Genomic DNA, 23,825 nt, shown 5'->3' with positions numbered 1-23,825 from the left:
CTTTCCTTCCTTTTGTGTAATATGAAGGCCGTGATGGAAAGCAATTAGGCACAGCATCCGTTGCTGGGAAAGCCCCTGTTGCAGGTATCTTTCTCTCCCGCTAGCCGTGCCCCGGGAGGCGATTTATGGGTGGGAAGGTGGAGCAATAGTGCTTGCCGTCTGTTAAAGGACTAATGGGTACATCCATTTATTTCTTAGGAGTGGCTTAACTGTGTTAGTGGAAGCCAAACGGTATTGAATTATGGTGGAATCTGATCCCTGTGAAGCTTAATTCACTCTAGAGGCAGTTTGTGCTCCCTTTAAGATTTTCCCTGATCATCTTACTGAAGAATAGCTGGTTTTCTGCTTGTTTTCCAGAAAACCTTTTAAATATGCCCGCTGCATTGAGAGACGCGCGCTAGCAGATCCATCCACAGCAGACAGGAAGACTTCGGCCATGCCAGCGGGAGTTCGTCTTGCGTACAGCAACAAAACCAGATTATTTTCAGATTCATTTTTCTCTTTCCTGGTAAGCAGCGTAGGGCGGCCAGCCTGGTGCATTGAGCCAAGGGCCTGCCAGACCCAGGGCACAAAACCTCCCCCTGGGAGAGCTGCGGTCCCTCCCCTCGCTCCCACCCCGCCACCGGCCGCGGAGAAGCGGCTCCCCAGCCCCGGGACCCTCCTCGCCTTGCGGGGCGGAAGAGGCACGGCGGTGGCGGCGGCGGCTCCTCCCGGCCCTCGGCAGGCGGGGCGAGGCGGCCGTCCGCCCCCTGCGCCCGGCCAGAGCCTGGCGGCGGCTGTGGCAGTGGCGGCGACGGTGCCTCTGTCCCTCCTTCCTCGGCAGCAGCCATGAAGTCGCTGTGCCTCGTCACCGTGGGGGTCCTGGCCATGACGCTGCTCATCGCCAGCATCTCCTTGCTGGTCGCACACGTCTTCCAGAGAGTGGTGGATCTGCAGGTGAAGCAGGTAAGAGCACGATTCCCACCCCAGTCTCTCCTGACCGGTTTATTCCCTCTCAAAATAACCCTGGGAGGAGAGGGAGGGAGGGAGGGGGCCGGCGGGTGGCGTTGTCTGGCTCCTTCCTTGCACCGGCTGTGGTTGGGTGAGGGCAGGAGCATCCCTGGGCAGTGAACCCCCCCTGCCCCGCACCACCCGGCTGGGCTGGGGCTCAGGATGGAGCTCAGGATGCAGTGGGCCCGGGCTGGGTAAAAAAATGAGTAAATAGGAGTAGAAATCAGTTCTTTTGAGGCAGCTTTACTGGCTGTGGGGCAGCAGCTGTAGTGAGGAGCCCTCTCCAGAGCAGCAGCACATGAGGTGAGCAGGGGACACCTAAAGCACCCTTCCTGTTTTGCCATCCCTATTGTAGATTTGCAGCTTTCATACAGTAGCTTGTTCTGCTGCTCCATTTACTGCTGCCTCTGGAGCACAGCCAGAGGTGCTATGGGCTGAAACACATGCTGGTTTACCAGGCTGGGTGATGACAGCGAGGCATTTCACCCTGTTGTTAAAGGCTGCTTGTAGCATGCTTTGGGAACACCCATCCTGGCATTGTTATGAATGCAGAGCCCTTGGCTGTTTTCGTCTGCCTAAGCTTTTGTTCCTCTTTCATACTGGCTCTGTGCATTTATCTGGTGGTCCGGTGAGAAGGGTCAACTGTGGTAGTGTTAGCAACTCCCTTAAAATGCCTGAGAAGCATGTAAATGAACAATTATTTACCTGCCTAGTCTGAGGAATATTATCTTCTCTGCTGTTCTGAAAGAGAAACCAAGAGTGCTAACAAATGAAGGGATTTGACCAGTGCTGTTGTCTGACTGGTGACCAAAGCCTGCTGCTCCCCTGTGATGTCCTAACCAATGTACTCTTCTGTTCTTTGGGGTATTGACAGGGAGCACTTCCTGACAGAGCAGCTGTATTGTCTTAACTCAGCTTGGTTTAGCGAGTGCAATTTTAGGTTGGCAGTCAGCTTAAAGCAAGTTGTGGGACTTTGAAGTGTGCCTGTAAACTTCAGGGGACAGAGAAAAAAAAAAAAGAAAAAAAAAAAAAGGCTACCATAGGATAAGCTGTCGTGCAGCCTGCCAGTGTGTCAGCTGCTCCTCAGGAACCGCTCCTGCAGCGTTCGTTCGCAGGTACGTGCCTCTGCTGCGCTGGAGCGCAGCATGGGTAGTGGATGGTTTATCCTGAAGTCGTCTGATCGTCAGTCCGTACCTTTTCTAGGCAATCTCACAGCCAGGAGTGAAGCGATGTGAGTGTTACCGTATGCAAAGCCGTATGCCAGCCAAGCCAGACCAGTACAGCTCTGCATAGGCACGTGCAGTTCCATCTCCCAGATCTTAGGTCTCGTTGGAAAGGAGTCTGTCATCCTCTGCATCACAGCAGAAGTTCTCGTTTCAAGTCTGTTTCATGCTCTTATCCAAAGAGCAGTGGGGTAAAAAAAATGAACTGGTGGGAGAGTGTAGGACTGTCGGGAATTAGGCGTGATCCTCCTTATGCGTATTAATCTCTTAGCTACATGCTCCTTACCCTTAATGGTTGATTATGTAAGAGTAAGTTGGTATTCGCTCAGCAGGGCTTTCAGTAATGCAGGATAAAGTTTCTAGAGCTCAGTCTTTTCTTGCTTACCGGTGTCCAGCTCGTGCTATCATACATCTGGATTGCACAGAATCAAGCGTCCTGCTCCCTGCGCTAGCCAACGACTCCCTCCTGGCCTTGTCCAGGAGCCGCGCACACAAACTGCAGAAGAACGGCTTTCGGACCCAAAGCAGTGTGCTCCCAGTCACTCTGCTCATTCGGCTGCTTTCCACGTGTGCTTTACCCCACGTGAGCTTTCTCTCATTTGCATGTAGTCTAGAAAGTTGCTGTCTGTTGTGTAAGCGTGTATGCGGCTTAGAAAATCTTGTGCAAATAGACAAATCTCAATTTGCCTTTGAAATGTGGCAAGGCTCGAGATTTTCTAGCTCTCTGCGGTCCAGGGCATTGGACGTGAAATGTTATCTCTGCGCTCCGGCCCTTCTTAGCCTCCTCAACCTCTCTGTCTTCGGAGGAGTTGCAGAAGAGGCAAGAGGTTGCCCTTACGATAGGTAGTTCATGTTCCTTTGAGGGCTTTCCAGCAGTCCTGAAACAGAGCTGACTTGCAGCAAAGAGCTCTGTTTGCACTCTCAACTACAGCTAAAATGGAAGACCGTGTTTTGGAGCAGCTGGAGCACCTCTGTGTCCAAACCCAGGACCTGTGAACCACCGAGGATGGGTCAGCTTGCAGTAGGGGGTCTGGGTGCTGCATCCTTCCAAGCCAAAGGCAGGGTTCTTGGATACAGAGGGAGCGTGGGAAGAGGGGGGAATCCAGCCCGGCGTCAGACTCCACATCCCCTTGAAAATTAGCAGGCAGATGTGTAGTGACAAGGACAGTGGGAGCACCTTTCCCAGAAGGCGTTCAGATCTTGTGAGCTTATTCTGTCTCATTTGCCAGGTCAGATGTCTAACTTGTCCAATATCAGTTCGTTGTCAGGGGCTAGCACCTGAAGCTCCATCGAATAAGGGCAAAAAAACTGTAATGAACAAGAACAAATCAGCTGCCCAGAGGAGAAAGGCCTCCCTAGCTGCTAGCAGTGTTTGCCTTATAGCCATATAACCAACGTACAGCATGTATTTCATTGCCATAAGCGTGCAGTTTATGCACATGACAGCCTTTGATTTATGCACCTAATTCCAAACTTGGGCAATCAGTCCTTTACCTCAAGTGTTTTCTTTATACCCCGTACCTTCCCCTGGTAATTTTAGAAAACGCTTAGTCTTCTAACCCCTTGAAATTTCGCTGGACTCCTAGTGCCAGCTGTCTCTAGAGTTGGATTGTCTGGAGTGTTGAGGGGACAAAAGGAGAGGGAAGATATTTTGTCCCTTGATTTAGTCTATGTCTTGATCTTCTATTGTTGTTGTTATAATGTGAAATGCTAGAGCTCTCGGCACGGTTTAGTGCGGAGGCTTAGATGAAGGATCAGTTGAGATGCTCCTCTTGAGCAGACCATTCCCAAGGCGCAGGGTCAGAGAAGTCTGCTCACCTTCGTCTGAAAGCTTACCCTATCACTTGTCTTAAAAATTGCCATTAAATTCTGCCGTAGATGAATGCATAAAACTATGTCTTGGAATTAGAACGTTTTGCAGTTCCAGGGGAAAAAAATGAATTTAATTTTCTGTGTAGGTTCCAAAAATGTTCAGTACCATTTCCCACCCCCACTATCGTTGCCAGTAACAGTTACATTTGGGAGGGAAGTTCGCTTTTTATTTTCTTCTTGTGACGCATGGTCAAGATAAGGAAATGCCAAAGAAAGAGGTAGCTGCAACTTCAGGACTGGCATGATAAAGTCAGTCAGCGGGAAGGATGCTGTGGTGCACTGAAATGAGCATGGACTCCACGTGGAACGGAGAACCCCTGCTGTGCTTCTGAGTGAAGACCGGAGATGAGATTGTCCGCTGCTTTTAGGTTGTGGTCTTGCAGTAGGTACACCCTTGCATCTCTCTGAGACAGGATCTCTGCATCTGAGGCCTCTCTAGGCTACTGCCTGCAGGATTCGTGTCTGACTTGAGGTTTCTGAAGGCTTTAAGTTGTGTCTCTTGTTCTTGCGTATAAATGTACCAAGAGGAAAGGCCTGATTCTCTGGCCTTACGCAGTACAGCAGCAATAGCTACGGTAGAGTTGTCTCTCTCACATATTTTAGATTAAAGAGCAGTCCTGTGATCTAATATCGCGCAGCCCACCCACCCTAGTAGTGAACACAAGCTCTGACACAAAAACAAGCAATCCCAGTCATGTAACATCAGATCCTGCTCTGATGTGGAGCAAAGTCATCAGAGCTAAACTTGAATGCCGTCAGCTGAGGGACGTGGACATATGTTTTGCCTAAAAATATGTGCTCAGATTTTTCTCTCAGGTCCAGGCTGTGTAATATCATGTGATAGACCCAAATATCCCTGGTAACGTTTGGTGAAAAATAGATGAAGAGGGCTTACCGTATTTTATTATTTCAGAGTTTCATGGGAGTCTATCCGAATCCGGCTGAGAAGTTTGTGACTCTGGGTTTACAGCTGGGGCTGTCACTGTACGCAGCTATAAATAGGCATGTCATTTCCGTGGGAGATCCAAAGGTTGTCATGCAGGTCCAGGAAAAAAGTCACCAGATGACTTTGTTTCACTGCCCTTTTGCTCTGTAGCCCATCTCCCGAGGGATTGCTTAAGATTTCAGAATCTCAAGAGCCTGTATTTAAACCAACCTGCCAGAGAAAAGCTCCTTCATTTCCTCCTTATTAATGCTCTTTGCATTTAATCTGGTGCATATGTGTCTATATAGAGAGCGTGGTAGAAACCCATCTTATGTTTAGCGATGCTACATCGAGTTGGGGAGCTGCTTGTTTTCAGTCTAGCTCAGGAGAGGGGGACAGGGGACGTGGCCTCCCTGCACATGGTAAATGTGATCTCTCTGTCATAAAGGATAGACCGGAGCCTAAAACTGGAATGAATATGACCAGGGTGCACTTGGATTTTTAAACATTGCACGTTTAGACTGAGTAGTAATCTGTTGTTTTAGCTGCCTCATATGAGAGACATTTGAGCAGTAGACAGGTGCCCTGAATATGCTTAGTAGTTGTTAGGGAACAGTTCCAATTCCTAGATACGGGTGGTTAAGGTCAAGACAGGCAATAGTTACTCTTTTTGTCAGTGTCAGGCTTATACCCGTTGTGTTTCCTGCACGTGAGAGGTGTGAGCTTCATACAATTTGGGAAGGGAGCAGTCTTAGTAGTTCGCTACGCCACCACCTCTCAATAATTGACTTTGTGGCTGCTTGCATATGGAGAAAAGCTATCACGGTCGTCTGCAGGTGTCTTAAATATATTGCTGTCTCGCTCCCAGCCCTTTGTGGTGGCATCGTGGAAACAGTATGCCTGATTTGGGCAGAGTTTCTGTTCCTGATCCTACAAACCAACGTCAGGAGGGCTCTGTCTGAATACAGGGATGAGCCTCCTTGGCATAGATCGCAAGAAAAGAGGATCAAAAGCATTGGGCTGCGTAGGAAATGGTACATAGGAGGTGCTGGTAGTTCCAAAAAAATGCACAAAGCTCCTGAAGCATGTCTAAAATTTTTTTTTTTTTTTCCTGTGGTGTGCACAGAATATGTGGTTTGAAATTCTCAGTGGAAAGCAGTCTGCAACTGCAAAGTGCTACCAGCTGGGTTGGCTTTAATTGCTATTCAGCAATACTGCTGCCATTCCAAGCTCTTGCCAATAAGTTTTTCTTTGAAACAGTCTTCTCTTTATCTAATCATTCAAAATTAAAATCTACATGGAGAGAAAACAGCTCCTTAAGTGGGAGGGCCAAGAATGAGTCCTGAGGCAACTGTGGCTGATAAAGTTAAGACCCCGTAAACAGTAACCAAGAAATGGCAGCTGTCCAGTCTTCCTGCTTTTGAGCTTGCACTTACAATATTTGACTTGTTTTCTCCGAAGAATAGAAAGAGCAAGTGTTGATGAGACCCATTTAATTGCAAATTATTCCCTCCCTCCCCTTCTTCTGCCTACAGGTGATAAGGTTTTCAAAGATAGAGTTTTCTTTGTGCTTATTCCTGAAAATCCTGTATGAAAAGCCTTGATTTTGGTGGTGTTGGTGGTGATGCTTTTAAAGTTGGGGTGAATTTTATCTAAAATGGAATGGTAATAAAATGAGGGGTTGAAACCTGTACTGTATGTTTCTAATGCAGCTATGTCCAGGTACGGTTGTTGCTTCCCTTATAACATGTATGTGCTGGTAGGTAAAGGAATTAGTGATTCCTTACTTAAGCGCTTCTGTCATAAAATAATGATTTGTAGCTTTTCTTTTGTAGGGCCATGTTTTATTGGTTACAAAATAGAATGAAAGGAGATGCATGCGCTTGCATTGCTGTAGGGAAGTAATTAAAGACAGAGGGTGAAGAATCGTTGCTCTATTCGGAGACCTCGGAAAGGCACGAATCCCAGTATGCCTATGTGAAAGAAAGTTCTGTCACTTGCAGGTTTTCCTCACAGGCCACTGAAAAGCAAAGTCTAGTTGCTTTGGAGACAGAATCTCCCAGCTGTACTGGACTCTGACATTCTTAGGCAAAGAAATCATAAATAGAAGGAATCTAAGCTGCTTTTCAGGCCTTGTTCCTCCTAAGAGGTCTCTCTTAGGCCCTCTTGGCCTCCCTCTGTTGAGTTCCACTTTTATCTCTGATGTTGGTGTGTTTTGTGGTATCTTACACCAGGTTAGGTTTTTGCTGACACAGAAAACGCAACAGGATCGCTGGGTAAGAGCTGTTAAGTCTTCCTTCTCAAAAATGTCAGGCAGAAGTGTTTGTGGGAAGAAGTGGAACAACAAACGTACGCCCCCAGCCTGCCAGGCATTGTAGCATGTGTCTGACCTCGTGGATATTTAGTGAGATGCTTCAAAGTGAAACATATATATTAACTTTTGTAGAATTGGGGTCTGGAATCCTGTGTTTGTTCTGAGGACATGGGATTCCTGTCTTTCCTGTAAATATCGTACAGCGTCTATCGTTAACAGCTAACCTGTCTTTCTCTTGTTTCAGGGAACAGTATTGAAAAATGGCACGGAAACCTTTGAAGCCTGGGAGGATCCTCCTCCACCAGTCTACATGCAGTTCTACTTTTTTAACGTGACAAATCCTTTAGAAGTCCTTCAAGGCGCTACTCCTCTTGTAGAGGAAATAGGGCCGTACACATACCGGTAGGACCATTTCGCTATTTTCACATTTCACTAAATCTGTTGCGTGTGAGGAAGGCAAAAAGCGGGATCCAGAACGCTTGGGATCCCATTCTAGGAGAAAAGCTAGCTGCTGGTGTGCGAGTAAAAGATTATTCAAGGGAGCATGGTCATACACCTCCCAGACAGTATAACTAGACTGACACTTGGAGAACTTGGAATCGGTTTCAGATTAAGCCAGTGACTTCTATCACATTTTGGGCAAGATTTTGCTTGTGTGCTGCTGTTCCTCAGCTGCTGAACACAGAGGAAGTTGTTTGCAGCCTGGCCTATTGTCTTAGGAGAGAAAAAACAGTGACTGGTTGGATAATGTTTGAGAGTCTGGGGAGAGGAGCGTTGCATAAAAGCGTGATTCATGTGTTTACTCAGAAATTAGTTCCTAGCTGAAGTTGCACAATTCGCATCAGTAATAATGTGGCCAGAAAACCAGTTAGAGAGTGGTACTACAGGGATCTTCCTCAGCCAGCCCTCGCTATAAAACCTACTTAGATTCAGACATATCTGCCATTTTTACAGACAGCTGGACTTGAGACCACGTGCACTGTTGAAGCTTATCCAGCCTCTTGAACTCTCCTTCTGCGTGGTATGGCTACGCCCTGAACAGTCCGAGTCTGCTGCACGTGGAGAGATTTTCAAGTCACCTTATGAATGAGTTTTCCTTTAGAGCTTCGTTCTGCTCCGCTGCATGCAGCGGTGTAAACCAGGAGCAGTCCTGTGGCAGGAAGCGTTACGTCTTGGAAGTCACGGAGGTGTGAGGACCACGGCAAAAGCGTTGATTGCTCGTTGTCAGTCTCGCTTCAGGTCACACGCGCTCATTCAGACCAGGCGCTGGCTCAGTGCCAGAGGGAGTTATCTTCACCTAAGTTGCAAAATCGTCAGAATCTGGTTGTTAGTATTTGAAAAAAATACTATAGAATATATATATAATACAGAATAAAAGAGAGAGCCTTTGCGGTAGCCTTGGTCTCTGCAGTATGTCTTGCCTTGCTGTTTCTTTCCTCCCACGCCTCAGCTTTGCTTCACCTTCTGCCATCAATCTTTTCCCCATCTCCTCTGTATTTCAGTACTGTGTCTGTTTAGCCTTGGCAAACTACATGCAGTACTTTGGCAAAATACCGTGTATTAGATAAAGCAGTAGAGCTGGAGAAAAGATACATAAGCTTTCAAGTTCCCAGGCTTTTCTTCAGCTCTCTGTAGTATAATGCTGATAATTAGTCAGCAGGGCATTTTCTCTGTCAGGAAGATAAATAGGTTGGGATCTAGGTGTAATAAAGCTACGTGAAACCACATAGACCCGTGCTCTCCTGCACCCTGCTACTCAATCCCCTTTGCTAGCTTCTTTTTTTCCCTTTCCTTAGCTCTGAGTGTCTTCTGGGTGTTTGTGAAGCTGCACCTTCTCCATGAAAGAGTTCAGTGGGATGGAGAGGGCTGGTGGTGTAGCTGGCTGGGTTGGTCTGTGCCCGAGGGAGGCCCAGCCTGAGCTGCTGGTTTGTGGCTTGCTGGGAGAGCCTTCCCCTGCAACGCGCGCCGCGGGCTGGCTGGGCTCTCCCTGAATTGTTTATTGCGGTGCGAGGGAGGGAGGCTGCGCGTTCCAGCGCTGCGCGTTTCGGTTACTTCTGGCTTGTTTGGTTAGCCGGATTTTGACGTGTCTGAACAGGATTCGATTGCGCTGTGCTCTGTCTGATAGAAGAAAGAGGAAAGTTAGAAAGTGGAGTGTTGTTTTCCAGCAGATTCTTTAGTCCTTGCCTAGCTGTCACTGCCGACTGCACCAGACTGTCAGCGGTGGGTGGGGGAAGCGAGGAGGCATGTGGGAGGAGAGGGAGAAGGGAGGGCTGTTGCAGACGTACTGCATGCCCAAGCCGGAGAAAAGATACCAAGTTTGTCTCCCAGGCCCCGTGTAGCAAAGCATTAAAGACTCGTTTAGGTTTAGCGTGTGGCAGAACACCTAAAATGCCATAAGATGAAGTGCATGGCTCAGTGTTTTTATAAAACAGGGTATTGTGGAGAAAGGCTGGAAGTGAACTGGCCCAGACAAGCGGAGGAAAAAAAATCTAATGAGTCACAGAGAGGAGGTGGGATGGCTAAACAGAACCTCCTCCTGCGTATTCTTCCTGCAATTCGTAGTTTTGACCGACATAGATTGGAAACCCAGTTAGCGCAGAGGTTGATTCTGTAAGAGAAATGTAGTAGTGCTGCTGTTTTTAAATCCTGGAAGTTGAATTTGCAGCATATAAAAATAATTAATTCTAAAGTGCAAGCTGCTTATCTGCCGGAGCCTGCCGAGTCCCAAAGAACGCGTGAATGTTGTCTGGTCTCGCACACATTTACAGCTTTTTGTCTTTAACATCTGAGATCCTCCTACTTGGACCCTAATCAGGGAGTATTAGTTTACTCTCCCGCCCTTGTAGAGTTGGAGAGGCTTCTCAGGTTAACTCCGGCCTATTTTAAGGAAGGCACTTGACAAGTGTCCGTGCGCATCCCCTCAGTTCAAGACCTAGGGTATCAAGTAGATTGGCAACAGCCTCTCGTGCAGCGAATCAAGCTGGAAGTGTTGCCAGACCAAAAGGTTCCCAGGCGGTAGGGATGCTGAAGAGCGGTAGACACGCTGTTTGTGTAAGGAGGATGGGAACTGGTTGGTTTCTAACAAGAATAGTTTCACTGGCTTTTCCAGTTTGCTTTAAATTTGAAAGACTGAGCCAGGGTAATACAGCCTGTCGTGAAGCCGCACTGATGGATCTGGTGCAGCCAGGATAGGATCTAGGATCTGAAATGAATGAAAGACATCATAGCGCAGGGTCTTGCAGAATAATTCACTCTCACATCTTGAGACTTAAAATTTACACAGGAAGCAAAGCAATGTAAATGTCAACAAACTCTTGAGTGCATGTAGACTTACAAAATACAGCGTGTTTCACTTCATGTGTACGCCCAAAGGATCATGCCACGAGCAGGCAACCTGCCGTTTCCCTTTTCAGGTTCACTGAAGACACGTGCATAGCTCATTTTGAGCCTGAGCCAGACGGTTCTACGGAATTGTGTGTTTCTTTTCTGTAAAATGGTAGTGGCAGCAGGCTGAATTATGGTTATGACACGTGTTTCAGGGTAATTAAGATCCGACTTCCTCGTCAGGCCAGCAGGTAGCATTTGATGTTTCTTGCCAATTGCACTTGTTTGTCAGCAGTCCTGAGTTTTATGCTGCTTGTCTGAGTGCTCAGACAGTGACAGAAGCTACCTCCCAGGCCATGAGTAGTTCACGGCAAAAATTCAGTTGCGCTTCTCTCGTGTCCAGGATTCCTGCCTGAGAAGTAAAGGAGACGAGCTAAAACGAGGCTTGTTCTGGGCTCGTGTCATATGTAAGTCCACAAGTCCTAGTGCAAAGTACCTTGAAGCCAGCAGAAAGATTCTGGTAGGTTCTTAGGTCGGGTTAATGAGCCTTACGTGAAGCCTACATCTTGTTCTGCCTGGGATTGAATTTTGCCTGCAGCAAAGAGGCAAAAGTTTCGCTTTAAAATTGTACTTCAAGGGCGGTTCCATATATAGTGCCTCTAAATCCATCTGTACTGTCTGAGATTGTGCTCTTTCCTTGGAGGTTTTTAAAGACGAGGCAAAACTATCAAGTGCAATTAACATGTGGGGTGACTTTTTTGGAAGCACCCTGTGAGGTCTGATTCAGCTTGCACTGACCCAAAGGGAAGTTCTGCTGCTGCCAGCAGCAGTAGCAAAACTGAATCTACTCCTAATGAACTGAAAATCCCATCCTTTATGTGCTTAAAGCAGTAGAATAGCCATAAGTTAATTGCAATTAACGTTATGTGTACTTGTTTAACTTGATTAGAGAACGAACTCTCTTATTTTTCAGAGAATACAGGCCAAGAGTGCACGTCCAGTTTTTGGACAATGGTACCAAAGTATCTGCTCTGAATCCAAAGACGTATGTATTTGAGCCGCAGAAGTCCGTTGGAGACCCTGAAGTGGACCTGATTAGAACAGTTAATGTTCCTGCAGTGGTGAGTTCTCTTTCAGAGATCAGGCTCGTTAGGTTTCTATAAGTAAGTGAAACCAGGGATTTAGAGATGTCAAATGCAAATGCATAAGAGGAACTCCCGGCTTTTGAATGAGAAAGTTTGGAATGCTTGGGGTTGTTTTTGTCAAACTTGCAAAAATTGCCTGCAAGTCTGCATCTCAAACTGAAAAAAAAAATTATAACAGAGGAGTTTAGATACAAGTCAATGAAAAGGTGCTCTCAGAAGAAAATTCAAGTTGAAACGTGCGCCCTCAGACTGTGTTAGGTGAAAGTACTCTGCAAAGGAGGTCTCATTTTGGTGATCAGAGGCAGACCATTATTTTTGGTCTCATCCAGGGACAGTGTGAGAACAAGCAGATCTAAAGCTGTCATACCTTCCAAAGGAAATCGGGCTGTACTAAAAGGCTTGTCGGTTCTGTAACTAAGCCTTTACTCCCCATACTAGTTTAATTGACTTCAATTACAGGGTACGCTCATTTCTACTTTTTCCCCAGCATTTCCAAAAATGTCTTGTAATCATTAATAAAATCAAACATAAATGCACCGTACATAGTAGTAGATAGGACGCAGCTTACTAAAAGTTGCAGACAATACAGTCACTGTATTTACGGTTCCTCCCAGGCATCTGAGTGGTGGTAAGTATTATCTCTCGTTCAGATTTTTGACTGTGATGTACTGTAACAGGCAGTACTAGAAGAACTACAGGTTGGTTCGCCCAAGGAATATTCCCTTCTTTTATTTTTGCTTTTTTAAAGACATGTTGTAAAATCACTTGTCAGTGAGAAAGGAAATTAAATTTTGGAGGAGTTGGACTCGATGGTCCTTGTGGGTGCCTCCCAGCTCAGGGCATTCTGTGATTCTGTGGTATCGTTCGCATTTTGGCGAAATGCCTCTGTCTTAAAAATGGCTTTTGAAAATGTAAACTGTAACTTCCTAAGGGTGAAATTCAAAGCATGTCTCCAGCTGTAATATACTTGTGAAATTCAGGCTGTTTAGAAAGCGGTTTTGCACATTTCGCTTAAAATCCATTCTTAAGACTGTGGCAGTTAATGGCATGAAACCGAGCTGGTTGTGTGCCCGTGCCAGGCTGAACGGGGATCTGCAGGAGCACATCCCTGTGGGAGATAAGCTGAAGAACCTGTTAGCCAGCACATCACTTGCCGCCAGTGGAAATAATGAAACTGAAAATACGGCTGAGACATGCAATGCTGAAATGTGTCTGTGTGTCTGTGTTTGTATGCAGCTGGTATTATTTATTCTGCAATAAATCTGACAATAAATTGCTCCCTTATTCCAATCCCCTGGCAGACTGCGATGGAGTGGACCAGGTCAACCCCTCTTCAGTTTGCCACCGAGGTGCTGCTGCTTCTGTACCAAGAATCCCTGTTCACAGTTCACACCGTTCACGAATTACTGTGGGGCTACAAAGACAGGCTCCTGTCAACCATTCATCTTTTGCATCCTGAGATCGATCCAGTATTTGGTTTCTTTAATAAGGTAACTGGTATGCAAGACTTTCTGAGGCTTTAGGTGGGGAATGATGTCATTGCTACAGAGCTTGGACTGTCGTCGCCAGCCAGTTGAGAAGGATGTGCTGGGACTGAGGCCAGGAGGTAGGCTGCAGGGACAGCAAACGGATGTTCCCGCTTCACTTTGGCTGTATTGGGCTGGTAGCACAGCTGTGAGAGGTTTATCCGACTTCCCTATTTCAGTTGTGGATACGCTGTCCAAGGGTGGATGTAAGCCACTCCGCTACGCCTGTGCTGGCTTGAATAACAGGGGCGCTGTGGGGCCAGTTGTGCAAACTACTAGAACGATTTCCTGACCGATTTCCGTAGTAATTGATTGAAATGGCGTGGTATTTCTCTGCTGGAGCCATTACTGGCTTCCACGGTGTTTCTGATTGCCCGTCGTTTTGGGCTGTGGGGACTCCTTGTTTCTTGGAGATCACCTTCAGTGCTCAGGTGATTTTCTGTGGGTTTATTTTTTTGCTAAGGGCTGTTTTTTCAGAGGCAAATTTCAAAGGAAAAAAAGGCTAATCTCATGTTATATTTGCTGCACTTGGGACGTGTAAGATTCTAGCCCAGTCACTTCCACCTCATTTATATTCGAGGTGGAGTTTAATGAATTGCACTTCCCTCAGGGGGAGTCCCTCACTCCTAGGGTGGATTTGAAGTGCTGACAGCTTAAACTCCTGCCGCCGCGTTGTAGTTAGCAGCCAGGTGTTACAGAATGACTGGAACGATTAAAAAATCACGTGTCTGTCCGCAGATGAATGGAACCGATGATGGAGAATATGTTTTCCTTAGTGGGGAAACGAACTACCTTAACTTCTCAAGGATTGTGGAATGGAGAGGAAAAGAGTAAGTTTTTCAGCGTGGTGTGGCCTCCGTCAAAATCTGCCCCTTTTCACATTTTGGATGAACATAAGCATTGTTTACAAAAAAAAAAAGGGGTCCTTTTATTCTGAGGATGGCGGTAGCTCTTAGCAGCTGTAGCTTGAGACCAGCCCCCCGGCAGTTTGGTTTGCATCGTGTAACCGGGAAAGGAAGACAGCCCCGGCCCTTAGAGAGCAGCCTGCTGTGCGTACTCCCCTCCGAATCCCTGACTGCCCCTTGCCAGGGGTGACCCTCTCTCCGCTCCTTCCTCTAGGACACCCATCCCAGCCACCTGTGGGGCCAGTATTCCCGCATCTCCACAGCCGGTATTCCCAGACACCACCCTTCCTTGCTGCTCTGTACCCAGAGCCGAGGCTGGGGCACCTTGTGCCTGGGTATCTAACGCTTCTTCAGCCGGCAGCGTGGGTTACGAAGAAACCAAAGAGGAACTACCTGAAGCTTCCCTCTCCCATTAAACAAAACATCTGCCAGCAGTTCCGTATATGGGAGGAGCTCTTGCAGACGTATTCTTGCTTGCCTGGCGCCAGTTTAAAGAGACTATAAATGCAATTTAAACCGATTTTAATCCCCTTTTTTGTTAGCGGAGCTGAGGCAAGAGGACTTAGCGCTGTATAGGTCTGATTCTCGTTTGCTTAAACTTTGAGCTGGCATCACCTGACCACCGCTCAAAAAATGTTTTAACCCTTACTCTGTTTGCTTCGTTTTCTTCAGGTCATTGAGCTGGTGGACAACAAAGACATGTAACATGATCAATGGAACAGATGGGACATCCTTTCACCCCCTGATTAGCAAAGATGAGAAAATTTATATCTTTTCTTCTGATTTCTGCAGGTAAGGAGAAAATGTCACTCGGACTTTAAAGCAGAGCATTTACATCCATTCCTCTGGAGGTTTCACGTTAGGCTGGTGTTTCTCCTCCTGTGATTTTATTGATCAGTATGAGTGTTGTGCATTTATTCACGGGATGAAGGTTAACAGAGTTACACCAAAAAAACCCATCAGGTTAAGGATGTGCTATTTCAAAATAAAGATCAAGTGAAAACTTGGAAGACGACTGGAAAGACGGACTGGACGGCCTTGCAAGGCTCGTAATGAGGGGAATGGAAGGATTTATATGAATTTTGCCTGAACCTTCTTTCCTCCAAAATCTTCCTCTGTGCCCTGCTTTGTTAGAGAACCCAGATTGGCCTCTTCAGAGATTCGTGACTTGACATAATGCCGTTTGAAATGTAACAAGATGCAGAAAATGTTGGCGTTTCCTTCCTCATGTTCCACCTTGTCTACTCCCTTGCCCATTTCCCTGTCTGTGAAGAACAAAACCGATCTGAAATTCTTTAAGTCAATACAGATGTGCGTTATGCTAAATTCAGGATTTGCCAAATGGTTCTGTCTTCCACGACCGTGTTCCTTTCCTCGTCCCTCGTCCCTCTCAGCAGCGTGTACCAGCACTGTCTCGCACAACACGCAATAGCAACGTGGGGACCGGAGCGAGACCCTGAAACGCTGAAGGCAGGCATCTGTGTCCCTGCGGCAGCACAGCTGGCACAGGATCCTCTGTTTTGTGCAGCAGCAGAATGATGAGATTTTTTTATTTGCTGATCAAAAGGCTATTAAAGTTAATACAGAAGATCGTTGGAATGGGCTTAAACCAAACCTCTGGCTTACTGTAAACCAAAGTTGATACACAGGCATCAGCAAAGAGACATCTGCAGCAGGTGTCAGTGTGTGCTCAAGACTAACAAATCTGAGTCTGGCTTTTCTTCCTTGCAGATCTTTGTACCTGGTGTACGACAGCTCAGGAACTGTTGCAGGCATCCCAACCTACCGCTTCGTGCCCTCTTCTATGGTGTTTGCCAACACGACGGTTAACCCAGACAATGCTGGATTCTGCGTGCCGTCAGGAAACTGCCCTGGCACTGGCGTCCTCAACGTCAGCATCTGCAAGCAAGGTATGTTAGCAGGCCGTGGAGGCAGACTGGAAGGACATCAGTGGGGAACATATTTCTCCTTTTTATCTGAAATAAATGAGGCAGTTTGAGTTATGATTGTGCTCAGTGAAATCGGCCGCTGACAAGTGATCATTTGGTTGTAAAATGCAGTGGTGATCTGAGGGGATGTTCCAGCAATGATTTAAATGCTTTAATGATAATAATAATAATGCAGTGATGTAAATTGTTCCAGCAACGATTTAAATCGAGGAATCAGAAGGAAGTACCAGGATCCATACTGAAACAGCCTGGGCGTTTATCCTGCGCTCTTATCCAGGTAGCTGTCACATCTGAGTAGCTGAATGAAAACAGTGCAAAAGACCAGCATGCAAGCTGGAGGCAGGAAGCCATGCTGATGCTGCACGAGGGAAAACTTGCTTGTTCGGAAGAAAGGGAGTCAGAGCATTGGTTCTGTGGCTCCAGAATGGACTTTGCCTTTCACTATAAATGGCACAGCGGGAAGAGTTTTGAGGTCCTCAAAGACTCCCTCGAATCCTGCTCTGCCTTTTTTAGGCGGTGACTTTCTATGTTTTCACATTCCAGGTGCTCCAGTATTCCTATCAGCTCCACACTTCTACCAAGCAGATCAGAAGTTTATAGAGGACATAGAGGGCATGAATCCAAAAAAGGAGTATCATGAGACGTTTCTGGATATCAATCCTGTAAGTGCAGCCTTTTTTAAAGGGTTATATAGGTGAATCCAAGCACATGGATTTAGGTCACTTTCTTGGGTGGCGTGTATCGACATAGTCCCATTGACCTCAGGGAAGCTGTACTAGTTTACGTCGAACTGATCTATTTGTATTTGCTTGTATAGAGCAAACTTTGCTGGATAGCAAGCATTAAAATACTTTTCCCATCGTGCCTGGGCAATTCGAGATGCCATCAGACTGGTAATGATGAGATGAAGGGGTTAAAATACTTTGTAGAAGCAGATGAGGCTACTTTTCCTGTTCACCCTGCCATCCCAACCATTTGCGTATTATCTGGGCTGTGTTTTTCCCAAGTTGAAGAAGCTAGGTATGTGGACCAAGAGAGCAAATCAGTAAAGATTCAGTGGATGTTGGACTCAATTTAGATAGCATGCAGTCAGGAGAGGAGAGATACAGAGCTGTTGTGATTTATGTCTTTCCTGAACGTTTACAGAGCTGTTAGTTTCTTACTGTGAAATGTCAGGAATAAAGGGAGCTCGCAGCTGCCGGTCCGTGGTTTGACCCTTGTGGTTTAACCCCGGTAGGCAGATAGGCACCACACAGCTGCTCGCTCACTCCCCCCCAAGCAGGATGGGGGAGAGAATCGGAAAGGTAAAAGTGAGAAAACTCGGGTTGAGATAAAGATGCTTTAGTAAAAAAAAAAAGAAACAAAACCAAGAAAAACAAGTGATGCAAAAAAAATCCCAGCTGGACACCACCAGCCAGTCCTCGAGCAACAGCAGTCCTGGCAAACTTCCCCCCCCCCCCAGTTTTTCGTCGCTGAGCGTGATGTTATATGGTATGGGATACCCCTTTGGCCGCTTTGGGTCAGCTGTCCTGTCTGTGTCCCCTCCCAGCTTCTTGCCCACCCCCAGCCTACTCACTGGCAGGGCAGTGTGAGAAACAGGAAAAGCCTTAAGGCTGTGTAAGCACTGTTCAGCAATAACTAAAACATCCCTGTGTTATCAACGCTGTTTTCATCACAGCTCCAAAACGTAGCCTGATACCAGCTACTACGAAGAAAATTAATTCTCTCCCAGCTAAAACCACTACAGCACTGATCTCTACATCCACACATACGAATGTAGGTCGTGGGAAAGAGCGAAATCATGACCTGCCTAGTTGACAGAAGCAGAGTACTCTGACTCGTCAAGCTGTTACGTGTGGCAAAAGCAGGAGGAAATGTCATAATTCCTCTCTTAAAATCTAGTGCAGATGCTGCTTGGTATCTGGTTTGGTGCCAGGTTCTTCCTGTTACCCTGCTCCTGTTTACCCAGCTTTTTTGTACTACGATAAAATGAGCTCTGCGCCTGCCCTCTCTCACCCGCTCTCCAGACTAAATTACGCTGCTTGAATGAGGGAAATATTTCTGTGCGACCAATTGCAACGCTTACTGTCATGGTGGCATTACTGTGAGAAGCGTTTCACGCCCGTTATCTCTGTGGCCGTACGCTCCCGTTGGCTGCGGTCGGTGTCTGGTTTTCACCCTTTAGAGAGAAAGGTTTGTCTTGTGGCGGAGATTGCGGAGTCTCTGCAACAGTACTCGGAAAGCAGAACAAACAGCTGTAGGTGGTGGCCTTTTCCAAAGCTACAGCTGGATCTGGAAGAAAGGGGATCTCTCTGTAGCCCAAGCGTAACTTTGCACCCTTATCTCTGTTGCAGCCTCGTCACATCTCCTTAATTCAGAGGCAGACTGGAATGTAGGTATATAAGTTACAAGAGTATCTTGGTGAAGCAATATAAATAATAACACTAAGTGGGTCTTGTCTTGCCTCGTCAAATCCGCACCAGTGTAAATATTAGGTTGTATTCTCCCAGTTCCTTTTTTTCATGTTTACTCGTGGGTTGTTTTTTTTTTTTTTTTTTTTTTTTTGACACTCTGATTTCTTCTATTCCCCAGCTGACAGGGCTTGTCCTGAAAGCAGCCAAGCGGATGCAAATCAACATCCACGTCAGAAAATTACCTGAATTTTTGTAAGTGTTCTCTGCTGCCGGGTGGATATCTCAGATCTGATTTGATATTCAAGGTTAATTTGTCTGTAGTGTTCAGATGGAATCTTGGTTGGAGAGAGCAAGTGAGAGGCAGAGAAATCCAGTCAAATCTCAATTATAAGTGGCAGGATCCTCTCTTCTCGCAAATCAAGCAGATTTTGCCGTTCCAGCTGCAGAGTAAAGACAGTATCCAACAAAAGCAAGAGATTATGGACAGTTTCCACGTGGTGCTCGTGATGGCATCAGTCATATCACGCTGGTTTGTTTGCTCAGAGAGAAGGTCTGCCACAGCGGAGTGCAGCTAGAACTCGGAGAGTGGCTACTCACTGCAGTGAGGACGTGCCATCCTACTCTTCGCAGCTTTTAGGAGACAAAAATATTGTAGTTACCATCGTTTCTCAGCAGTGGTCACATGAAAACCAAACGAGAAGGCGTGACCCCAGAGGGGGCTGCTCGTGCCTTTCCCCGACAAGCACAAAAAGTAGACCAAGCGGTACGTCTCGCAACAGCAGGCAAGGCCTGTCTAAAAACCAGGAGGGAGGGCTGATTCGGTCAGCTGGAGGGAAGTACCTTGCCTGTGGCTGCGTTGCTCTGGTCAAGAGCAATCTTTGCACTGCAGCTTTGGCAGTCAGTACAACCCTGCAGATGGGAACAGTGTACAATGCCACGTGACGTGCGAGTACAACGCCCCATTTCGTCTTTGTTGCGAGTGGATTCTGCCTGGTTTTCCAGGTGTTCCAGTTGGAGAGGGATGTCCCCAAACTGCAGCTCAGTTGTGCAGAAATACCATTCCCTTCATCTTGCGTCTTCCTGACACGTTGATTTACTCCTCCCCAATGCTGTGTGATAGCTATTCTTCCTACTCGGCTTCTGAGCTGATGTTTATTGGCACAGCTTTGCTATATATTATAACTAAAAAAGAAGTATTTTATCTGCCCGATCCTCTTGGGAGAGTCGGTGATGTTGCTTCAGATGAGCACCACCACCTTTTCTAGTGCCCAGGAGCTGCTACATGAACACAACTTAGGAGTAAGCTGCTATTTCATGCGTGCCAAATGTTGGGCATTTTTTCCTGCTACGCACATGTCGCTTGGACAATCGTTTCTGTGTTTTAGGAATATGAGTAACCTTCAACATCAGCTTAGCTTAGCATTCCTGCTGACTGGCACAAATCTGTCCTTCAGTCGGTTATTAATGAGCCTCTTAGGGATCCCTCTCTCTCTCTTTCTCTCCCCACCAAGTCCCAAAATATGCCATCGCTCCCAAAACGGAATTTATTATTCATCTTGGAGATTGAGATTGCTCTGTTCCAGTAGGGGGGTGAAAATTGACAAGAAAAGGAACAGCCCAGAGGTTTTTTAGGGACGGTTTCCTCGTTATTGTTCTATTATAATCTGTCTTCAAAACCCTCAAGTTGAGAAGTTGCAAAACTATAGTTTTTAATTGGTTTTTTTTACACAGTGAAACAGGCAACATCCGAACGCTCATTTTCCCAGTGATGTATATAAACGAGGTAAATATTTTTGTTATTTCTTTGCCGCATTGTGGTATGTTTATGCTTGAAAAAGAATACTGTCTTTGAGCTAACCAGAAAAGAAAATGCTGTTTTTCGTGTTGTTTTATACAGTGATAGGTAGGAAACTGTTGCTGTTTCTTAACTAACATCCTCCTGCTGCTTGTTGACCGTAGCGTTAAGTCCAGCCCTGCAAAATGCTCTCAGTCAGCCAGTCCTTTTAATTTCCAAGGTGTTGGCCATGAGGAATAGGGCTGCTCAGGTGCGGAGGTGGGACTTCACAAGATCACATCTTTTTTTTGAGTAGTCTTTTGTGAATGTTCCTGGGCGGTAGGTGGATCGCTGAATTCATTGGATCCAGGGGACTAGTTTTGATGAGGTACACCATTATTCCAGGCCTATGTTATTCCATTCCTAAACTGAGAGTTAAAAATCACTACTTAGTTTTGAAATGCAGACTAGATGGTCCTTCTGGTCACACGAGGAGAGCTAAGAATTCTTAGAGGGGAAAGTGTATCAAGAAGCAATGAAGCAGAGGTGGAGAGTCGTGGGAGCGTTGTTTCCCTACCCTTCACAGAAGTAAAGCTGTCTAATATAAAGGAAGAACAGAAATAAATCTTTTTTTTTTTTTTTTTTTTCTCTTCATCTCTCTTTGCTCCAGAGTGTTCTGATTGATGAAGCATCTGCCAGCAAACTCAAGCACGTCCTGCTGGAAGCCAGCGTTGTAACTGGAATCCCCTTCTTAATCATGGCTCTAGGAATTGTTTTTGGGATTGTTTTTATCGTGCTCGTGTGCAGGTCCCGGGGAATAAGTGAAGAGGTAAGGAGCATTTGAATGTGACCTCGCTTACTGTACATCTGCCTGTATTTGGTGTTCTTTTTGTCGATTTTACCTGTTCAGCGGCCTTCCGCACACAAACATTTTCATACGTTGTTTTTGTTTAAAATGACCTTTCTAGGGAAGGGAAGTTTTAATAGACTCAGAATAAATGCACCAAAACAAAGGAATGGAGCTAATATAAGAAACATGGTAAGGCAGGTTGTGTCTTCTGTGCCTAATTCCCTTGCCAACAGTAGTAAAAAAAAAAAAAATGAAAATAAAAATCAGCCTATCTAGAGGACCCCAGAGGATAAGATGCAAAAGTCCGCCGTATTTGATGGACAGGTTAGTCAGCGACAATCTGGCAGTGTTGTCAGTAGAAACAATTGTTGACGATTTTTCAGAATCATAATGCAAATTTATGACCAAAGAACAGCTGACCTTTACAGACAGCAGCATGCAGAAGTTCTATGCAGACAGTGCTAGTTTCTACATCTATTTATGACAAGTTCTGTCACAAAATGACATGCTGGCGTTAACGTTGCTAGTCACGTTGAAAGCTGATGCCGAAATTTCACCCTAATAGGCAGGGCAGTCGGGTTCAGACGAGACAAACTACGGATCCTTTGTTTAGAGAAATAGACTGGGGACTCTAGTAGGCTGCTTCCTCCTTGTAGTTGCTGCGGTCTTAGTGTGGTCTTGCTTGTGTGGTGTGTCCTAAATACTTTCTAACAGTGTGAGAAAGCGCCCTCACGCCTACCTCCAGAGCAGCCGGCCACACCGTGCGTGTGCTTTGTCTTAGCGGGACCCGTCTGGGCCAGCGGGTCCCCCTGCCATCGCATCTCCAGGGGGACGAGGGGGTGCGATGGCGGCAGCGGCGGCACTTTGGAGGCGAGGTCTGCAGCCTCCTTTCCTCGAGCGGTGGCTTTGAGCAGCTGATCTTTGGCTCTCTTGGCTTCATTCTTTATTTTCTCTCTGGGTACCCAGGAAGCATTTCGTGAGCAGATGCTCTCGGGACTGTACTTCAGGTTCCTTTACAAGAGAGACTGGGACTTTTTCCTTGGAGCCTGCCTGTGTTATTGGCAGGCTCGGCTAGAGAGTCCAAACAGTCCCATGGCCTGAGGCCTCTGTACCAGGCATTCCTGCCCCACCTACACGTATAGCTTCGTACCAGCTCTCCTGGATGTTCTTGAACACTGCACAGGGATTAAAATGACAAAGGGACACCTAAATTCCATGTTTTCTCTGCATTGCTTTTGTTGCTTTTCCTGCAAACAGAAGTAATTGAGCTAGTTACAGCTCTCCTTGTGATCCCCCTCCCACCACAGGGGTTATGGCCTTCCATCATCTGTAAGGTGCTAACAGCGAGCCCCGGGTCCCTGCCCAAGCTGCCGTCCACCCTCCGGCGCTTTTTTTTAGTGCAGTGCTGGTTCTCTGAGAGGAAATTGTGCTTAGAAGTAGGAGCCGAGAGCTTTTCCCTTTCCTGTTTGGTCTCGGCAATCCAGCTTCCCCGCTGTGGAAGCTCTCTGATGTGCCACATCTAACTTTGCTGCGTTGCGATTTTTTTTTTCTTTCAGAGTACTGAAGATGAAAGGTCCCCGCTCATCAGGACGTCTTAGTAGATTTTCTTTAACATGTGAGCTTGGAGAATAAACTATTAGAGCTGACCTAATACCAATTACCACTACCCAGCGTTGTCCGCTGTGGAGAAACGATCGTGTCGAGTGTAACTTTTGTGGTATAGAGACAGAAGAGAATCTGCACTGTCATCAAGGGAGGAGACTTTTCTTACCAGCTAAGTTACAACTTTAAAACTACATTTTAAAACTGCTTGACATCCTGCTTTTTTCAACCCCACACTCTCTTTGTACCTGCACTGACAGCTGTAGACGATCATAACCACTGTATCGGCGAAAATAAAATGGCCTGCTTCGTGACAGGAACGACGCGGGTACAATTTGCAAATGGCCTTAGGAGCGTGGGCCGCGAAGTACCCTTCAAGAGACAGAGCGGGCTCCCGCATCGCCCAGGAACAACGGACAATTTTGCTGTAGGCCTAGTACTGTCTTTTCTGTAAAGTGTTGCGCGCTACTTACTACCGGTATGCACTGACTGTTTGTTATTAATGTCGTCGGTCCTTTCACAAAACTGAGTTGTACAACTAATCCAAAACACTGAGTGAAATTTTGTTAAGCATCTGTAGTTACCAGGTGAAAAGAAGGCGGCGCTTTGACGTGCTTTTCCGTACAGACCTCTTAACTGTTCTAACTCTGCACAGGATCCCATTGCATGTTAGCGATGCGTTTGTCCTTCAGGTTTGGGGTTTTTTTCTTCAACTTAAAAGACAAAACACAAGACAAGACTGTTCTCGATGGCGGAGGGTACAAAAACGGTGTTCTTTTTCCTCTGGTATTTGTGTCACGGTTCTCGGCTGTGTGGTTTGATGTGAATGCAGACTTGGCAGTTATATTTACGGTTTAGGACCGAAGCACACCTCGGCATTAAGGTATGCATAGGGCCGTGAGAAGTCATAACACTTTTTTTTACTTGTGAAGTGGAAACTTGTTTTCAAAATCACAAAAGTATTTTTTTTCCCCCCAATTAAAAGAATATTGTCATTGCGAAGTATTTCTAT

The 23,825-nt window shown here is 46.4% G+C and overlaps 1 protein-coding gene across 1 annotated transcript; it reads left to right on the top strand.

Moving 5' to 3' along the window:
• Positions 1-790: 790 nt before the first annotated feature.
• Positions 791-23,809, top strand: SCARB2 (scavenger receptor class B member 2). The gene is made up of 12 exons (XM_082316581.1): positions 791-945; positions 7,569-7,726; positions 11,622-11,769; positions 13,095-13,283; positions 14,058-14,149; positions 14,897-15,016; positions 15,956-16,134; positions 16,717-16,835; positions 18,766-18,839; positions 20,319-20,370; positions 21,032-21,190; positions 22,768-23,809. Exons 1-12 carry the CDS (start codon positions 829-831, stop codon positions 22,807-22,809), a joined length of 1,449 nt encoding a protein of 482 aa, XP_082172707.1. The 5' UTR covers positions 791-828; the 3' UTR covers positions 22,810-23,809.
• The last annotated feature ends 16 nt before the right edge of the window (positions 23,810-23,825 follow it).

This window comes from Platalea leucorodia (assembly GCF_965183815.1).
Source record: "Platalea leucorodia genome assembly, chromosome: 6".
NCBI lineage: Eukaryota > Metazoa > Chordata > Aves > Pelecaniformes > Threskiornithidae > Platalea > Platalea leucorodia.
The sequence above is the reverse complement of the archived record's forward strand: the minus strand, read 5'-3'. Positions and strand labels throughout refer to the sequence as shown.